Source organism: Salvelinus sp. IW2-2015, linkage group LG15 (assembly GCF_002910315.2).
Source record: "Salvelinus sp. IW2-2015 linkage group LG15, ASM291031v2, whole genome shotgun sequence".
Lineage (NCBI taxonomy): Eukaryota > Metazoa > Chordata > Actinopteri > Salmoniformes > Salmonidae > Salvelinus > Salvelinus sp. IW2-2015.
In genome coordinates this window covers 18277096-18296561 of record NC_036855.1, presented here as the reverse complement: position 1 = coordinate 18296561, position 19466 = coordinate 18277096, and the positions used below count along the sequence as shown (strand labels likewise).

Genomic DNA, 19466 nt, shown 5'->3' with positions numbered 1-19466 from the left:
ATAGAAAGAGTCAAAATTCACCCAAGGCTGAAAAACGGCTTAAGAACGTTGGAACACTAGCGCGAGCCCAAAACAAATTAATGGAATCGAATGTTCGCAGAGCCTGTTTTGACTGGAGTGATGCTTAGGGGGAAAAAAGGAAGGTGAACCTTCGCCCCAGTCGGAGGTCCTGAGCGCTTTGGAGCAGGTTTTCATCAAGGATCTCTCTGTACTTTGCTCTGTTCATCTTCCCCTCAAATCCTGACTAGCCTCCCAGTCCCTGCCGCTGAAAAACATCCCGACAGCATGATGCTGCCACCACCATGCTTCCCTGTAGGGATGGTGCCAGGTTTCCTCCAGACATGACACTTGGCATTCAGGCCAAAGTGTTTCATCTTGGTTTCATCAGACCAGAGAATCTTGTTTCTCATGGTCAGAGTCCTTTAGGTGCCTTTTGGCAAACTCCAAGCGGGCTGTCATGTGCCTTTTACTGAGGAGTGACTTCCGTCTGGCCACTCTACCATAAAGGCCTGATTGGTGGAGTGCTGCTGAGATGGTTGTCCTTCTGAAATGTTCTCCCATCTCCACAGAGGAACTCTGAAGCTCTGTCAGTGGCCATCGGGTTCTTGGTCACCTCCCTGACCATGGCCCTTCTCCCCTGATTGCTCAGTTTGGCCAGGGGCGGCCAGCTCTAGGTAGAATCTTGGTGGTTCCAAACTTCTTCCATTTGAGAATGATGGAGGCCACTGTGTTCTTGGGGACCTTCAATGCTGCGGAGATTTGTTGCTACCCTTCCCCAGATCTGTGTCTCGACACAATTCTGTCTCTTAGCTCTACGGACAATTCCTTCGACCTCATGGCTTGGTTTTTGCTCTGACATGCACTGTCTCAACTGCGGGACCTTATATAGACAGGAGTGTGCCTTTCCAAATCATGTCCAATCAATTGCATTTACCACAGGTGGACTCCAAACACCTGAGCTCAATTTCGATTCTCATAGCAAAGGGTGTGAATACTTATGTAATTTTTTTTTCTTTTTTTCTCATACATTTGGGTTATTGTGTGTAGATTTGATCCATTTTAGAATATTTTTTTATTTAACCTTTATTTAACTAGGCAAGTCAGTTAAGAACAAATACTTATTTACAATGACGACCTAGGAACAACTGCCTTGTTCAGGGGCAGAATGACAGATTTTTACCAGTTCGGGGATTCGATCTAGCAACCTTCCTGTTTTCCTTGCCCAAAAAAAAACAATACCAATAACTGATATTTAAAATTCCGTCCCTTAGGGCGCACACAATTGGTCCAGCGTCGTCTGGGTTTGGCCGGGGTAGGCCATCATTGTAAATAAGAATTTGTTCTTAACTGACTTGCCTAGTTAAATAAACAAACACACGCACACACACACACACACATTGACCTTTGATATCGGTTTTGCACATCGGCGTTAAACTAGACATCGGGCCGATGTTGGCATTTTTAGCTAATATCAGCCGATTCACATATGTTCACCAACTTTTTTTGTTTTTATATATATATATATATATACACACACATACACACACGCACACACACACACACACACACAGTTGAAGTTTACATACACTTAGGTTGGAGTCATTTAAAGCTTGTTTTTCAACCACAAATTTCTTGTTAACAAACTATAGTTTTGGCAAGTCGGTTAGGACATCTACTTTGTGCATGACACAAGTAATTTTTCCAACAATTGTTTAGACAGATTATTTCACTTATAATTCACTGTATCACAATTCCACAATTCACAAAGCTTATGTTAGGCTAATTGACATAATTTGAGTCAATTGGAGATGTAGCTGTGGATGTATTTCAAGGCCTACCTTCAAACTCAGTGCTTCTTTGCTTGATATCATGGGAAAATTTAAAGAAATCAGCCAAGACCTCAGAAAAAGAATTGTAGACCTCCACAACCACCTTCAAAACGCCTTTGGTCCTGATGTCCTTTGGTCTGATGAAACAAAAATAGAACTGTTTGGCCATAATGACCATCGTTATGTTTGGAGGAAAAAGAGGGAGGCTTGCAAGCCGAACAACACCATCCCAACCATGACGCACGGGGGTGGCAGCATCATGTTGTGTTGGTGCTTTGCTGCAGGAAGGACTGGTGCACTTCACAAAATAGATGGCATCATGAGGGAGGATAATTATGTGGATATATTGAAGCAACATCTCAAGACATCAGTCAGGAAATTAATGCTTGGTCGCAAATGGGTCTTCCAAATGGACAATAACCCTAAGCATACTTCCGAAGTTGTGGCAAAATGGCTTAAGGACAACAAAGTCAAGGTATTGGAGTGGCCATCACAAAGCCCCGACCTCAATCCTATAGAAAAGTTGTGGGCAGAACTGAAAAAGCGTGTGCGAGCAAAGAGGCCTACGAWCCTGACTCAGTTACACCAGRTCTGTCAGGAGGAATGGGCCAAAATTCACCCAACTTATTGTGGGAAGCTTGTGGAAGGCTACCCGAAACGTTTGACCCAAGTTTAACAATTTAAAGGCAATGCTACTGAATACTAATTGAGTGTATGTGAATTTCTGACCCACTGGGAATGTGATGAAAGAAATAAAATCTGAAATAAATCCTTCTCTCTACTATTATTCAGACATTTCATATTCTTTAAAATAAAGTGGTGATCCTAACTGACTTAAGACAGGGGATGTTTACTAGGATTAAATGTCAGGAATTGTGAAAAACTGAGTTTAAATGTATTTGGCTAAGGTGTATGTAAACTTCTGACTTCAACTGTGTGTATGTATATGTGTGTCTTTGATTTATTTGTAATAATGACAATTACAACAATACACAATTAACATTTTTATTTTAACTTAATATAATACACAATCTATTTGGTCTCAAATAAATAATTGAACATGCTCATTTTGTTTTAAATAATGCAAAAACACAGTGTTGGAGAAGAAAGTAAAAGTGCAATATGTGCCATGTAATAAAGCTAACTTTTAAGTTCTTTGCTCAGAACATTTGAAAGCTAGTGGTTCAATTTTCCCAGTTAAGAAGTTTTAGGTTTGTTGTTATTATAGGAATTATGATGCGTCGACTATTTGTCTCTATATGTTCTAATAGGCACTTTAGTATTGCCAGCCTCATCTCAGGAGTTGATAGGCTTGAACTCATAAACAGCGCTGTGGGTCAAGCATTGCTATTAGCTGCTGGCAAACGCATGAAAGTTTGAATGAACACTTACGAGCCTGCTGCTGCCTACCACCGCTCAGTCAGTGCTCTATCAAATATCAAATCATAGACTTAATTATAATATAATAACACACAGAAATACGAGACTTATGTCATTAATATGGTCAAATCCGGAAACGATTATTTCGAAAACAAAATGTTTATTCTTTCAGTGAAATACGGAACCGTTCCATGTTTTATCGAACGGGGGCAATCCTAAGTCTAAATATTGCTGTTACATTGCACAACCTTCAATGTTATGTCATAATTCTGTAAAATTCTGGCAAATTAGTTCACAACGAGCCAGGCGGCTCAAACTATTGCATATGACTCTGCGTGCAATGAACGCAAGAGAAGTGACACAATTTCCCMAGTTAATATTGCCTGCTAACATTAATTTATTTTAACTAAATATGCAGGTTAAAAAAAATATACTTCTGTGTATTGATTATAAGAAAGGCATTGATGTTTATGGTTAGGTACATTGGTGCAACGATTGTGCTTTTTTCGCGAATGTGCTTTTGTTAAATCATCCCCCGTTTGGCAAAGTTGGCTGTGATTCAATGATAAATTAACAGGCACTGCATTGATTATATGCAACGCAGGACAAGCTAGTTAACCTAGTAATATCATCAACCATGTGTAGTTAACTAGTGATTATGTGAAGATTGATTGTTTTTTATAAGATAAGTTTAATGCTAGCTAGCAACTTACCTTGGCTCCTTGCTGCACTCGCGTAACAGGTGGTCAGCCTGCCATGCAGTTTCCTCTTGGAATGCAGTGTAATCGGCCATAATCGGTGTCAAAAAATACCGATTGTTATGAAAACTTGAAATCGGCCCTAATTAATCGGTTGACCTCTACTGTTTACTGAAGAGTAAAGACGGTTTTGTGCAGATGACATGCAGATCATTATGCATGTATATTTCATCTTCTCATTTCTCCAGCCAAATCACAGGTAGGCCTTTGCAAATATGAGCAAATCAGCCATTCTATGCAGTTTTCTATTATACAGTGTGAAGTTAAATTTGATGTGTTTTGAGTAGGAGTGTGAATATCACTGACAGGWTGTTTGTGTAGCACATGCGCATAACGTTTTGAAATTGGGAACAAGCGTCAGGGGGAAGGGGTGAACAGGATGCTAGGCCACTTAATTTCCCCCCCGTAGTTTCGCGATATTACTCAATATTGTGATATGATACTTGGCCTGGTGTAAAATATTGGTATCGTGACACCACTAATATAGCCAGTCTTATAAAAATACGCTGTTGTTCACATTCATTCTAAAATGTAACAAAAAGACAGTGTTGAAATGTTTGTTTCCAGTATTGATATGGATATTAGGAAAGAATTTGTTTTGAAATGATCTAGGTTAACATTACTGCCTATAATCCAATAATGACGGCCTACCAAGAGGCAAAAGGCCTCCTGCGGGGAAGGCGGCTGGGAATACATTTTTAAATTTTTATAAAAATGTATTCAAGCTCTGCAGGTGTGATCATAAGAGAATTATAAAAACTTGGGTCTTTGAGAATGGGACTTTGCAGATGTTGCTTGTAATGCTTCAAGTATCTAATTGGAGATTGATCTATGTGTTATGCCAGTTAGAGTGAGTGAGGCACCAGGAGACTGGTGTGAGACCGCTGTGTGCCTGTCTCGTCTCATGGCATCTGTGTGTGCATAAAGCCCCACTGTTCCTCACTAGCACAACCACGCTCAGGGTTTCATGCTGCTACGTGACTGTGAAATCAAATGAAACTGTGTGGCAGATAGTGAGACAGGAAGGAAGGCCAGATATTGCTCCTCATTAAGAGAAGCTCAATTGCATACTCCTCGCGTCCTCCTCGCTTCCGCAAAACCCATTGAAGGAGAAGGTTAAAGGGCAGGGACCTCTGGCTTTCTGTAGGCTTGGATGGAATACCCTATATACTGTATAACGGGATATTTGGAAAAAAACACGGGGTGGTTTTTCAATAACTTGAATACCGTTGAAACTATTACTTTGAAGTTTTTTATTATTATTTTGAACATATGTAGTTTTTAAGTAAATACCTGCAGTCAAATTGTGCCATACGTTAGTAGATAAAGAACATGATGTTGCTCATGGTAGTTTCCTGTCACGTGGTGTTTGTTTACAAGCACACAACSACAAGAGACCGGAACCTTGTGAGTCACTCACTGTCGTGCAGCATGCGCCAAGTTATCTAATTGCAGTATAAAATTCACAACAATGTTTTCCAGCTAGATATCTTATAACAATTAAGTTGTCTAAAATGTGCTAAATGCTCTGCAGTTGTGCATTTGGTTTTCTAATTTAGCAGCTATCTAGCTAAGTGGTTAGCTTCATCCAAAATCAAGCATTTGCTTGGTAACAGCAGAGAATCCCCTCCTGGATCAAGAGACTTGCTGGCTAATATTTGTTTTGTGCATGCATCAAACTGTGAGTCGTGTTTTTGAGTTACTTTATATGCTTGTGTTGTTTAGTTTAGAAACTGTACAAAATGTTCAGTGCGCTAGTTAGCATTTAGTACTTTTTAAATAAATACCTGCAGTCAACTTGTGCACTAGGTAATAGATAAAGCAGATAACCCGCTAGATCATTTTTCATTATGGAGCTTTTACATTATGAAGCTTACCGGTACTTGTTTCCCAAAACAGCGGTTTGAGCCGGTCACGTGTGTTTYCAAAGAAGCACAATGAGCAAAATGCGAGATTTTTGAGGTGCGTCACTCCTGCGGCGCAATTTAAGTGAGGTCATCAAGCTAATGTATGCAATTCACTACTAATGTTTGCCAGCTATTTATCTTATAACTATTTAAGTTACCAATCTCAAATACATTTTCTCCAGCTGGGTTTTGCTAACTTGATAATGTTAGCTAGGTGGCGAACATTAGTTTGCAAGATCAAGCTTTTTGGTAACAGCAGGAGACAATCCCCCTCCTGGATTAAGATCCCTGCTGCCAGTGGTGTACTTAAGTAGTTTTGGGGGTACTTGTACTTTACTGTTTATGTTTTTGATAACTTTTAATTTTATTCCACTACATTCCTGAAGAAAATGATGTCCTTTTTACTCCATACATTTTCCCTGACACCCTTGAATGCTTAGCAGAACAGGAAAATGGTCCAATTCATACACTTCAAGTGAACATCCCTGGTCATCCCTGCTGTCGAACTAAACACAAATGCTTTGTTTGTAAATTATGTCTGGGTGTTGGAGTGTGCCCCTGGCTATCTGTACATTTCAAAAACAATACAATTGTGCAGTCTGGTTTGCTTAATATGAGGAATTTGAATTGATTTATAATTTTGATACTTAAGTATATTTTATCAATTGCATTTCATTTTGATACTACTTCGGGGTAGGGGGCAGCATTTTCACTTTTGGATAAATAGCATGCCCAAATTCAACTGCCTGCTACTCATCCCCAGAATATAAGATATGCATATTATTAGATTTAGATTTTGATAGAAAACACTCTGAAGTTTCTAAAACTGTTTGAATCATGTCTGTGAGTATAACAGAACTTATATAGCAGGCAAAACCCCGAGGACAAACCATTCAGATATTTTTTTCTTTTAGGTCACTGTCTTTTCAATGAGATTTCATTGGGACACCAGATTTCTAAGGGACTTGTTTGCAGTTCCTACCGCTTCCACTGGATGTCACCAGTCTTTGGAAATTGGTTGAGGTTTTTCCTTTTTGTAATGAAGAAGTACGGCCATCATAAATGAGAGTCTCTTGAAGTAAATTGTTTGAGAGAGGCACATTACCAGAAAAGTTGCGTCAGTTTGTTTTCTTTTTGTATTGAACACAGATCATCCTGTCTTCAATTTGATCGATTATTAACATTTAAAATACCTAACYTTGTATTACAAAAGTAGTTTGATATGTTTTGGTWAAGTTTACATGTATCTTTTGAGATATTTTGTAGTGACGTTGCGCAAGTTGGAAGCTGTGTTTTTCTGGATGAAACGCGTCAAATAAATTGACATTTTGGATATATATCGACAGAATTAATCGAACAAAAGGACCATTTGTCATGTTTATGGGACATATTGGAGTGCCAACAAAAGAAGTTCGTCAAAGGTAAGGCATGAATTATATTTTTTATTTCTGCGTTTTGTGTCGTGCCTGCAGTGTTGAAATATGCTACTCTCTTTCTTTACTGTTGTGCTATCATCAGATAATAGCGTCTTATGCTTTCGCCGAAAAGCCTTTGTGAAATCTGACATGTTGGCTGGATTCACAACGAGTGTAGCTTTAATTTGGTATCTTACATGTGTGATTTAATGAAAGTTTGATTTTTATATCATTTTATTTGAATATGGCGCTCTGTATTTTCCCTGGCTATTGCCCAGGTGGGACGATTGCGTCCCACCTACCCCAGAGAGGTTAAGTATAATTAAAACCAGATACTTTTACAATTTTACTCAGGTAGTATTTCACTGGGTGACTTTCACGTTTACTTGAGTCATTTTTTATCAAGGTATCTTTACTTTTACTCAAGTATGACAATTGGGTACTTTTTTCACCACTGCCTGCTGCCTAATAATTGTTTTGTGCGTCCTGTTAACTGTGTTTTCAGATACTTGCGTAACTTTGAGCTGGGTTGTCTGTCCTAGTAGTAAATCTTTGTGTGCTTGTTTAGCATTTACCTTGCATCTACAACGAGAATTCATTAGTATTTGTTAGCATTCTGGTAAGTGAAATTTCTGGGGCTTTTTTACGCTTAAAAAAATAATAATAGCACCCCTTGTAATACAGTATATTCCGGGATGGCACAGGCACGGTATGGAAATCTGGATACTGCCCAACCCTATCTTTCTCATCCAATGGGTGTTGAGAAGGAGGCGAGGAGAGAGGACGCGAGCAGTATCCATTTATGATTTTCCCAATGTGTCGTAAATGGTGAAAGTCAGGGAGATCGCAGCATGGGCATAATGAGAAGTCATATAAACTCAGCAAAAAAAAGAAACGTCCCTTTTTCAGGACCCTGTCTTTCAAAGATAATTAGTTAAAATCCAATTAACTTCACAGATCTTCATTGTAAAGGGTTTAAACGCTGTTTCCCATGCTTGTTCAATGAACCATAAACAATTAATGAACATGCACCTGTGGAATGGTCATTAAGACACTGACAACTTACAGACGGCAGGCAATTAAGGTCACAGTTATGAAAACTTAGGACACTAAAGAGGCCTTTCTACTGACTCTGAAAAACGGCAAAAGAAAAATGCCCAGGGTCCCTGCTCTTCTGCGTGAATGTGCCTTAGGCATGCTGCAAGGAGGCATGAGGACTGCAGATGTGGCCAGGGCAATGCATTGCAATGTCCGTACTGTGAGATGCCTAAGACAGGGAGACAGGACGGACAGCTGATCGTCCTCGCAGTGGCAGACCACGTGTAACAACACCTGCACAGGATCAGCACATCCGAACATCACACCTGCGGGACAGGTACAGGATGGCAACAACACTGCCAGAGTTACTCCAGGAATGCACAATCCCTCCATCAGTGCTCAGACTGTCCGCAATGGGCTGAGAGAGGCTGGACTGGGGGCTTGTAGGCCTGTTGTAAGGCAGGTCCTCACCAGACATCACCGGAAACAACGTCGCCTATGGGCACAAACCCAACATCGCTGGACCAGACAGGACTGACAAAGTGCTCTTCACTGACGAGTTGCGGTTTTGTCTCACCAGGAGTGATGGTCGGATTCGCGTTTATCGTTACACGAGGCCTGTACCCTGGAGTGGGATCGATTTGGAGCTGGAGGGACCGTCATGGTTTGGGGCGGTGTGTCACAGCATCATCGGACTGAGCTTGTTGTCATTGCAGGCATTCTCAACTCTGTGCGTTACAGGGAAGACATCCTCCTCCCTGATGTGGTACATTTCCTGCAGGCTCATCCTGACATGACCCTCCAGCATGACAATGCCACCAGCCATACTGCTTGTTCTGTGCGTGATTTCCTGCAAGACAGTAATGTCAGTGTTCTGCCATGGCCAGCGAAGAGCCCGGATCTCAATCCCATTGAGCACGTCTGGTACCTGTTGGATCGGAGGGTGAGGGCTAGGGCCATTCTCCCCAGAAATGTCCTGGAACTTGCAGGTGCCTTGGTGGAAGAGTGGTGTAACATCTCACAGCAAGAACCGGCAAATCTGGTCTATGAGGAGGAGATGCACTGCAGTACTTATTGCAGCTGTTGGCCACACCAGATACTGACTGTTACTTTTGATTTTTGACCCCCCCCTCCCTTTGTTCAGGGACACATTATTCCATTTCTGTTAGTCACATGTCTGTGGAACTTGTTCACATTGTCTCAGTTGTTCAATCTTGTGTAAATGTTTGTACGAACATATGTTAAGTTTGCTGAAAATAAACGCAGTTGACAGTGAGATGATGTTTCTTTTTTTGCTGAGTTAATGAGGCTGGTACATTGTTTGTTTTTGACCAGTCCCTCATAGACATACTGTGCTCTGTGCTTTATGGTTTTGAAACTTTTTGAACAGATGTTTTTTAATCAGCTAACTGAAGATTACCTCTGTTATAGCCTACTGTATGTTATTCAATTGTCTGTGTAGCATTTATTTCATAAAGTAAGATGAAACTGAAATGGAGAACTGATATAGCCTAGGCATAGCAGGTTGGAGTAGGGTTTCATGATCACTTGACTACTGGGAAGTGATATTGTACTGTTTTCAGATCTACAGCTGCAACTTTTTAGGCCTAGTAGTATCTATGCGAGAGCGAGAGAGATCTGGTTTGGGTGGTTGCTCAAAGCCAATACACTGTAGCATCACATCATGTTATGCCATAGTGCTGGTTGCCATACACACCGTCCCTCCATGTGTAGACTGTAGAGCAGTGGTGAAACATGAGCTACCAGGGTCTTCATTCCTCAGAGGCCCAGAGAAATGGCAAGGGTCCTAATGCCTATTTTGGCAAGAGTCACATGTAATGAGTATCCTACTCCCAGTCTCAAATACAGTGTTTTGTGTGAATGTCTGAATCTAAAAGTGATCTTTCAGTTTCGTTTCACTCCATTCACTCTATTCTGCCATCTTTTATAACCACCCAGCCACGTATTTGAGACGTTTAGGTTATTGATAAGGATTGTTTCAAATTAACCACTAGTTCGCTTAAATCCAATGTCCTCTGCTCTGTAATTTTTTTCCCCACAGCAAGATTTGCCACATTTATACAATAAACCCTTTTTCCATAACGTTATTGAGCCAATTAAGGAATATCAACGTAACTAATGACATTAGAAGCAATATTTATTGCGACATCAAGTAATAAACAAATTTGAATGTTGCAAGAGAGAACTCGCCAAATCATTTCCCATTGGTGGATGTTGATTTAACTCGTTTGACTGATGATTAAGCAATAAGGCACGAGAGGGTATGATATATGGCCAATATACCTTGGCTAAGGGCTGTTCATTAGCATGACGCAACACGGAGTGTCTGGATACAGCAGTTAGCCGTGGTAGATTGGCTATCACAAACCAGATGTTACCACTAGAAACAGTTATAAATGGCCCATTTGCAAGATTGACTTGACAGTTCAATAGGCATAGGCTACATACTAAAATCTGGGTTCATGATTGTAATTAAACTTTTCCATGGTTTGCTTAGATAGATGCAGATAGCCTGTAGCCCCTGATTTGCCTACATCTTATTTCAGGAAGTCTATAGTAGCCTAGGCAAGATGTAAACTGAACGAGTTAGCAGCTTGCTTAGCTCAAATTAACAGAATAATTTATTCAACATGAATAGCTTGGCGATTTCGTGACAAGTGCTTGTTTTTCCCAATAGCCTGCTGGAATAGGCTACTGAGGAAGGGACCATAATTTCAATCACTGAATGAAATATTAATTACATATACAGTACCAGTCAAAAGTTTGGACACCTATTTCTTCAAGGGTTTTTCTTAATATGTTTTAAATGTTCTACATTGTAGAATAAATGACGACATCAAAACTATGAAATAATACATATGGAATCATGTAGTAACCAAAAAAAGTGTTAAACAAATCTTAAATATAAAACAAAATATGTTTTATATTTGAGATTCTTCAAAGTAGCTACACTTTGCCTTGATGAAAGCTTTGCACACTCTTGGCATTCTCTCAACCAGCTTCACCTGGAATGCTTTTCCAACAGTCTTGAAGGAGTTCTCACATATGCCAAGCACTTGTTGGCTGCTTTTCCTTCACTCTGCGGTCCAACTCATCCCAAACCATCTCAATTGGGTTGAGGTTGGGTGATTGTGGAGGCCAGGTCATTTTATGCAGCACTCCATCACTCTCCTTTTTGGTCAAATAGCCCTTACACTGCCTGGAGGTGTGTTGGGTCATTGTCCTGCTGAAAAACAAATGATATTCCTGTTATTTACAGTTAAGAACAAATTCTTATTTACAGTGACGGCCTACCCCGGCCAAACTCAGACGACGCTGGGCCAATTGTGCGCCGCCCTATGGGACTCCCAATCACTACCGGATGTCATGCAGCCTGGATTCGAACTGCAGTGACACCTCTTTCACTGAGATGCAGTGCCTTAGACCGCTGCGCCACTCGGGATGGCATATCTCTGCAGAATGCTGTGGTAGCCATGCTGGTTGTGTGCTTGAATTCTAAATAAATCACTGACCTTGTCACCAGGAAAGCACCCGCACACCATCACACCTCGCCCTCCATGCTTCACGGTGGGAACTACATATGCGGAGATCATCCGTTCACCTACTGTGTCTCACAGAGAGACGCCGGTTGGAACCAAAAATCTCAAATTTGAGCTCAGATCAAAGGAKKGATTTCCACCGGTCTAATTTGAATTGTCTGTTTTTCTTGGCCCAAGCAAGTCTCTTCTTATTATTTGTGTCCTTTAGTAGTGGTTTCTATGCAGCAATTGACCTTGAAGGCTTTTTTCACGCATTCTCCTCTGAACAGTGGATGTTGATATGTATTTATTTGGGCTGCAATTTCTGAGGCTGGTAASTCTAATGAACTTATCCTCTGCAGCAGAGGTAACTCTGGGTCTTCCTTTCCTCTTCCTCATGAGAGCCGGTTTCTTCATAGCACTTGATGGTTTTTGTGACTGCACTTGAGGAATTTTCCAGATTGACTGACCATGTCTTAAAGTAATAATGGACTGTCATTTCTCTTTGGTTATTTGAGCTGATCTTGCCATAATATGGACTTGGTCTTTTACCAAATAGGGGTGGTATACAGAAGATAGCATATTCTTGTCACAACACAACTGATTGGCTCAAACGCGTTAAGGAAAGAAATTCCACAAAGTAACTTTCAATAAGACACACCTGTTAATTGTAATGCGTTCCAGGTGACTACCTCATGAAGCTGGTTGAGAGAATGCCAAGAGTGTGCAAAGCTGTCAAGGCAAAGGGTGGCTACTTTGAAGAATCTCAAATATATAATATATTTTTATTATATACTTTTTTGGTTATTACATGATTCCATATGTGTTATTTCCTAGTTTTGATGTCTGCGCTATTATTATACAATGTAGAAAATAGTAAAAATAAAAACCCTTGAATGAGTAGGTGTGTCCAAAATGTTTGACTTGTACTGTATATGAACTGAATATGCTTGTCAACAACTTCCAATTTAATTAACTAAACTTGGCCATAAATAATTGTGTGATAACAGAAGGCTACTACAACAATACACTGAAGTTATAACGTATTTTWAAAATGTGTTTGCCAGGTCCAGGTAGGCTACACAAGTGACACATTTGATTTGCAAAATCTCAAGTGATATAGTCATTTCAACATATATTTATTGTATCAAATTGTAGCCTACATTAGCATATACAATTATAGACTACTTGATTGCCGACAGATGCAAATGTATCGTTCTCCACAATTAATGTGAGCTTCATTGAGGATTTTCCCCCATAATAGAAGCACACGGGAGTTACACAACTTCCATTTCAAATGTCCACTTGCGCATAATGTCAAGTTACATAGCCTACCAACAACTGGTAAAAAGTTGTCATGACGTGCGCACGTGCTGCTCTGTCTTCTCTCACTCATGTGACTCAGTCAATAGTGGACTAAGCTGCATGCTGCAGTGCTCTTTCAGCATGAACCCCCCCCCCCCCCCCCCCTTGCCCTCCCCACCACTCACTCAGCAACAGCCTGCCTCATTGCCTGATAGTCAGCAGCAGGACACAGTGAAATAGATACATGGCATGGCGACCAATACATTTACACACGTGATATTGTTTTCAAAGTAGCCCAATTAGCGGGAAAACTGCAGACATGGCAACCCTGGTTAGCGCATCAATTCAGGCAATTTACTGCAATATGGATTTTTGTCCATATCGCCCAGCTCAACTTCAGGGGATCTGGTACTGTAAACACTCACCGCTTCAAAAAATATCTGCTTTATAGGATATATGCTGCTGTGTTTTATAGCAATCTATTTTCTCTCATTAATGTGTATTGTAATAGGCATGAAAACAGTAAGAGGATTATGCCTCTCTCTTCCCACTCTCTTTATTTTTATTTCTTCATCACCGTGAAGGATAGGAGATCTTGTCCATGAGCTTTTCCAAAGTGGTTGTGGGGGAGAAGCCTACTCAAGCAGCACAGAGCACTCGTCGTATCACTCCATTTTGAATCCATCTCTCAACCACACTAGAAGTGCATTCGCTGCCGTTTGGTGATATGTCCTTGGCGTTAACTTAATTGGTGTTGGAACATCCATGCTTAACATAGTGTAATTATTTCCCTGTTAAACCCTGGGCATTAGGTTATCAACTAGCATTTTGACTTTGCCTAGCTTTTCATAGACATAACTCCTCCAGTGCGAGGGACAGAAGGCCATTCAGTGTGTAGGCAGGCAGGTCCAGGGAGCCAATTATCTGGCCAAGCAGGGGCAAGATCTGAGTCCCCCTCCATCAGGAACAGTGGAAATGCTAGCAGCTGCTGGAGAGAGGTGCTGACACTCTTATATCCAGGATGCACTGACACATTCATCTCTAACTGGTCCGAAAAGAGCTGGTGGCCAAATAGCATTTAACCCTTCTCAATCTACATACAGCGAGAAGGATTATTATTGTTCTGCAGAAAGCTGATATCCGTGCCTAAGACTACCAAAACTGATAGGACGTATGACTTCAAACTGGCTTGATTTGGGTTGGTCAACTGTCCTGACTTGTATGTGATTAGTTTCTCATCATGCCGTTCTCTTCTCCCTACAGGTCGCTGTCTACAGGACTAAACCCATGATGTACCGCGCCTGCTCTGCAGCCCCACCAACATCCAGTCTGTAGAGGAAGCGGCTGCACCAGCATGTCCTCCCACCCCCAGTCCGTGCCTCAGGGCCGGAGGGCTGTGGACATCCGCCACCTGCCAAACCCTGCCAGTCTACCGCTGCAGCTGGCACGGGCACACACGGTAAGAGCCCTGGGAAACCCTGGACCAAACTAGCTGGAAACAGGAACACTGGTACTTYGCGCCTTCACATGAAAGCTCAGTGTATAATGATTTACATGTAGATGTTACCCCYGCTCCCTTAGGTTAGCTGTCATTTTGTCAACAGTCTTATCCTGCACTGAGTAACTACACTGTTGTGGCTACACTGTTATGCACACAAAGGATATGCAGCCCTAGAACCTGCTCCCTTATTAGATGTTTGAATTGAAAGTTAATGTTTTCATGGTGGAATCATTTTCTAGGTTTCTCCATTATGCTCAAATGTCCTCCCTCATTTCTTAATTGCCATGACTGTTTTTTGAACGGGTCAGAGGGATATGTGTCTTGTCTTCCCAGAAGAGGCCCCTAGCTAGTAAGGTGATTCATCTCGTGGCTTGACATCCTGTGTCGGTGTGAGTTTCTCTCTGTTGTAAGGAGGGAATCCTAGGGTTACCCCCCAGGATCCCCACAGCTGCCCCTGCTTGTTAATCCCTCCACTCCCACTTGTTATCACGTTGAGGAGAAGATGAGGGCAGATGGACAGTCCACAACCCACAGTTAGTTCCGTCAGCCTCAGCTCAGTGAGAGAGGCACAGGTGTAGAGGAATGGCCACTCTATCATATGTGTGAGGTAAATGGAGAGAAAGGATGATAATGTAATGACCAGGAAGGAAGAGCTAGATGAAGAGAGAGAAAACGAGAGAATGAGTGAATAAACAGAGGCACGCTATCATAGACTTTTCTCAGATCGGAAGATTTCTGGTGTGCTCTCATGCGTTGCTGCGTGTGTGCTTTTCAGGATGTGGGACTGGTGGACTACCACCCTCACTCTCGGGACTACAGCTCACACCTGGCTCAGCCCCACCGCCGCCGGCCCTCTCTGCTGTCCGAGTTCCAGCCAGGGAATGAGAGGTACGTAGCTATCTACTACTGTACTATCTACTACTGTACTCTGCTCTCGCTCAGGACCCAGGACCCCCTGGTTTRTTTGATCTCTGAATTTTCTAGAAGCCTCTGTCACCTTTGCTCATCACCTTAAATCACTTTAACCCTTTGACGCATCCGATCACATATTTGTGATCATTGTTGAGTGGTCCCTGCAGCGTACCATCGCAAATATCTGATTGGAACAGTAGCAACAGAAGATATGATGCAACAAACACATCTAAACAGCATTGTTGTTTGAAAAGCATCTAAATAATGCTTTGTACTGATGGGAAATAAAGATCTTCACAKGTTTATTCCTCAATTTTATATTTTATTGTGAAAGATAAATGTGAACTTCATCATCCAAGCATCACAAGGAACACATCCACAGCCAAATTCATTCCATAAACCATTCTAAATAACCTGTTGCGCTGACAAAAACCTAAACATAAGTTAGCGATCTAACATCAATACTTGTTTACAATGTATCTCTGGTGAGCACAAGGGAGATGTAATATTGTTTAAAAAAGAGATGTCAGCTAAGCTAACAGCAGCTAAATTCTTTGATGGCAGCCATATTTGTTTGACAATCAAAAACTCCCTAATCCCAGAATGCCATTCACTAATAAGACGCAAAGAAACAAAGTCAAAGATGGCTGCTCCCAATGCCCCAAAAATATGGACTTAGTTCGGCCACTTTTCAGCATATTACAAATCTTCAATGTACTTGTTACAGTATACACAAGATCCGGAGCACATTACTTTTACAAGTTGTTTACAGTTTTTGACAAATCACAAAGCAAATAATGTTATCACCTCACAGATCATCACCCTAAATACCAGTGCGAAGGCTAAACAGGGTTGCCAGATTTAGAAAAATACTTTTAGGGGGGTTTATTTCAAGTCCATGGAGAGTAGAAATGGGGGATGGTATCGTGGGGTGATTTGATGCAGGAAATACTGTGCATTTGGAAAGTATCCTTTTTCCACATTTTGTTACGTTACAGCATTATTCTAAACTGGATTAAATCGTTTTTCCCCCTCATCAATCTACACACAATACCCCAAAATGACAAATCGAAAATTTGAAATTTGTGCAAATTTATAAAAAATGAAAAACAGATCACATTTACATACGTATTCAGACCCTTTGCTATGAGACTCAAAATTGAGCTCAGGTGCATCCTGTTTCCATTGATCACCCCGCTTGGAGTTTGCCAAAAGGCACCTAAAGGACTCTGACCATGAGAAACAAGATTCTCTAGTCTGATGAAACCAAGAATGAACTCTTTGGTCTGAATGCCAAGTGTCACATCTGGAGGAAACATGCACCGTTCTTATAGTGAAGCATAGTGGTGGAAAGCATAATGCTGTGGGGATTTTCAGCGGCAGGGACTGGGAGACTAGTCAGGATCAAAGGAAAGATGAACGGAGCAAAATACAGAGTGATCCTTGAGGAAAACCTGCTCCAGAGCGTTCAGCACAGACTCTGGTGAAGGTTCAACTTCCAGCAGGACAACGACCCCAAGCACATAGCCAAGACAACGCAGGAGTGGCTTCGGGACAAGTCTCTGAATGTCCTTGATTGGCTCAGCCAGAGCCCTGACATGAACCCGTTCGAACATCTCTGGAGAGACCTGAAAATAGCTGTGCAGTGACACTCCCCATCCAACCTGACAGATTGTGAGAGGATCTGCAGAGAAAGACAGGTGTGCCAAGCTTGTGGCGTCCCAAGAGGACTTGTGGCTGTAATCACTGCTAAAGGTGCTTCAACAAAGTACCGAGTAAAGGATCTGAATACTTACAGTATCAGTCAAAAGTTTGGACACATTTATTTTTACTATTTACTATTTACATGTAGAATAATAGTGAAGACATAAACTATGAAATAACACATGGAATCATGTAGTAACCAAAAAGGTGTTAAACAAATTAAGATATATTTTGTATTTGAGATTCTTCAAAGTAGCCACCCTTTGCCTTGATGACAGCTTTGCACACTCTTGGCATTCTCTCAACCAGCTTCATGTGGAATGCTTTTCCAACAGTTTTGAAGGAGTTCCCACATATATGACCAGTTTCAGGAAACTAGGCGTATGCCGCGGGTCACTACTTCACAGGAGAGCTGTTTGAACATAAACTTGAACATAAACCACTCATTATCTCTGCAATTTGCTTGACTAGTTATAGCCTAATGTTGGCTAGCTAACATTCAACCTGGTTGGTTAGCTACCTGCAGATTCATGCAGGGTAGTGATGTCATGGGTTGGGATTATGGTTCATTGTTTAGCTAGCTAAATTTCAATAGAATGTCAATGCAACAACTGTTGATAGACGTACTAGCTGGTGAATTCCCACTGGTTATCTACTCAAATTTCAGACGCCTAAGATAGCCTAGCTAGCTACATTTTCAGATATTACACGTTTCTAATTTTGAAAGTATTTTCATTTCAAGTTAACGTGTATTGCTAACTAGCGTTACGTGTATGATTTTATTATTCATATCTGAGCCATTTGCAGATTCATGCAGGGTAGTAACGTCATAAATTGGGATTGTGGTTCATTGTTTAGCTAGCTAGCTAGATGTCTTAAAGACTCATCTGAGTGTTCCAGAGCACAGAATAACTGATGAATTCACGAATGCTCAACTCAGTTGAATATGGCCACTGTCAGTAAATGTCAGGAAAATTGAGTCATTAAATAGTTGCCAGCAGCACAGTTAGTCACCAACGCTCTGGATGACATGAAAACAGCCTAACCAGCTCTGCTAGGGCGAGTAAAATGGTCACTGTGCTGTTCTCTCATTTGTGTCTGGAAGTATCTAGCAAGTTAGACTGCTTTTAAAAAATTGATACATTTTGTATTATTATTATGAACCAAACAAATACAAAAACTGAAATATACAAACAAGAGTACTTAAACCTAAGACAGGGGTATTACATATCAAGATGGTACATTTTCAATTTGTCAACAAATTTCTGTTTTGTTTTTACACTTACTGATAGAATTGAAATATTATTTAGAAATTATCTTAATGTGAAGAGAGGTTTGTTCTCCGCACACTGAATTTTATGGTTAAAGAATCTGTCATAAAAAATTAACAAATGAACAATGGAAGTTAAATCAGGGTCCATATCATTTGGATCAAAATAAAAGATAATATCAGAGTCTTTCAAATTAACATTAATAGTAGTTTATTTTAAAATAAGATCTAACTCACTCCAAACTCATCTGACATAAGAACCGTCCCAAAATAAATGGTCAGGAGTCTCTGGGTCACAACCACTTAATACACATTTGTTATCAGTAGCTATTTTGAGTCTGTGTATAATAGTCTTTACAGGGGTGCTTGACTGCTGCTGTTATTACAGAAAGCTCAGATCAACCCTTAGAGATGGGTGGGGCTAAAGCTTAAGAGGGTGTGAACGATGCTGAATGGCTMTAGAAGGTCTCTCCAGTAGTAGACCCAAAACATTTAAAGGCCATTTTCTCAAAAGTGAGTCTACAAGTTTATCAACTTTTAAATCAAAATTACTTTCCCCCATTGTTCCTCAACTGTAGTGTATGATATATCATTGTGTAGCTCTGAGTCTCCACTTTTAACCAATGTAAAAAACACKATTTCAAATTTTGCTACATACAGTTGAAGTTGGAAGTTTACATACACTTTAAACTCATTCTCATTAAAACTCATTCTCAACCACTCCACAAATTTCTTGTTAACAAACTATAGTTTTGGCAAGTCGGTTAGGACATCAACTTTGTGCATGACACAAGTAATCTTTCCAACAATTGTTTACAGACAGATTATTTCACTTATAATTCCAGTTGGTCAGTGGCTTCAATTCCAGAAAATGTCATGGCTTCAGAAGCTTCTGATAGGGTAATTGA

General features: G+C 40.7%; 1 protein-coding gene across 18 annotated transcripts in view; it reads left to right on the top strand.

Moving 5' to 3' along the window:
* Positions 1-19466, top strand: part of ncor2 (nuclear receptor corepressor 2) — a 190275-nt gene that overhangs the window by 38516 nt on the left and 132293 nt on the right. For all 18 annotated transcript variants that reach the window (XM_070447011.1, XM_070447005.1, XM_070446998.1 and 15 more), the window contains exons 2-3: positions 14435-14630; positions 15448-15560. In XM_070447011.1, coding sequence (XP_070303112.1) covers positions 14526-14630; positions 15448-15560 — 218 coding nt within the window. In that variant the 5' untranslated portion in view covers positions 14435-14525. The remainder of the gene's footprint in view (positions 1-14434; positions 14631-15447; positions 15561-19466) is intronic.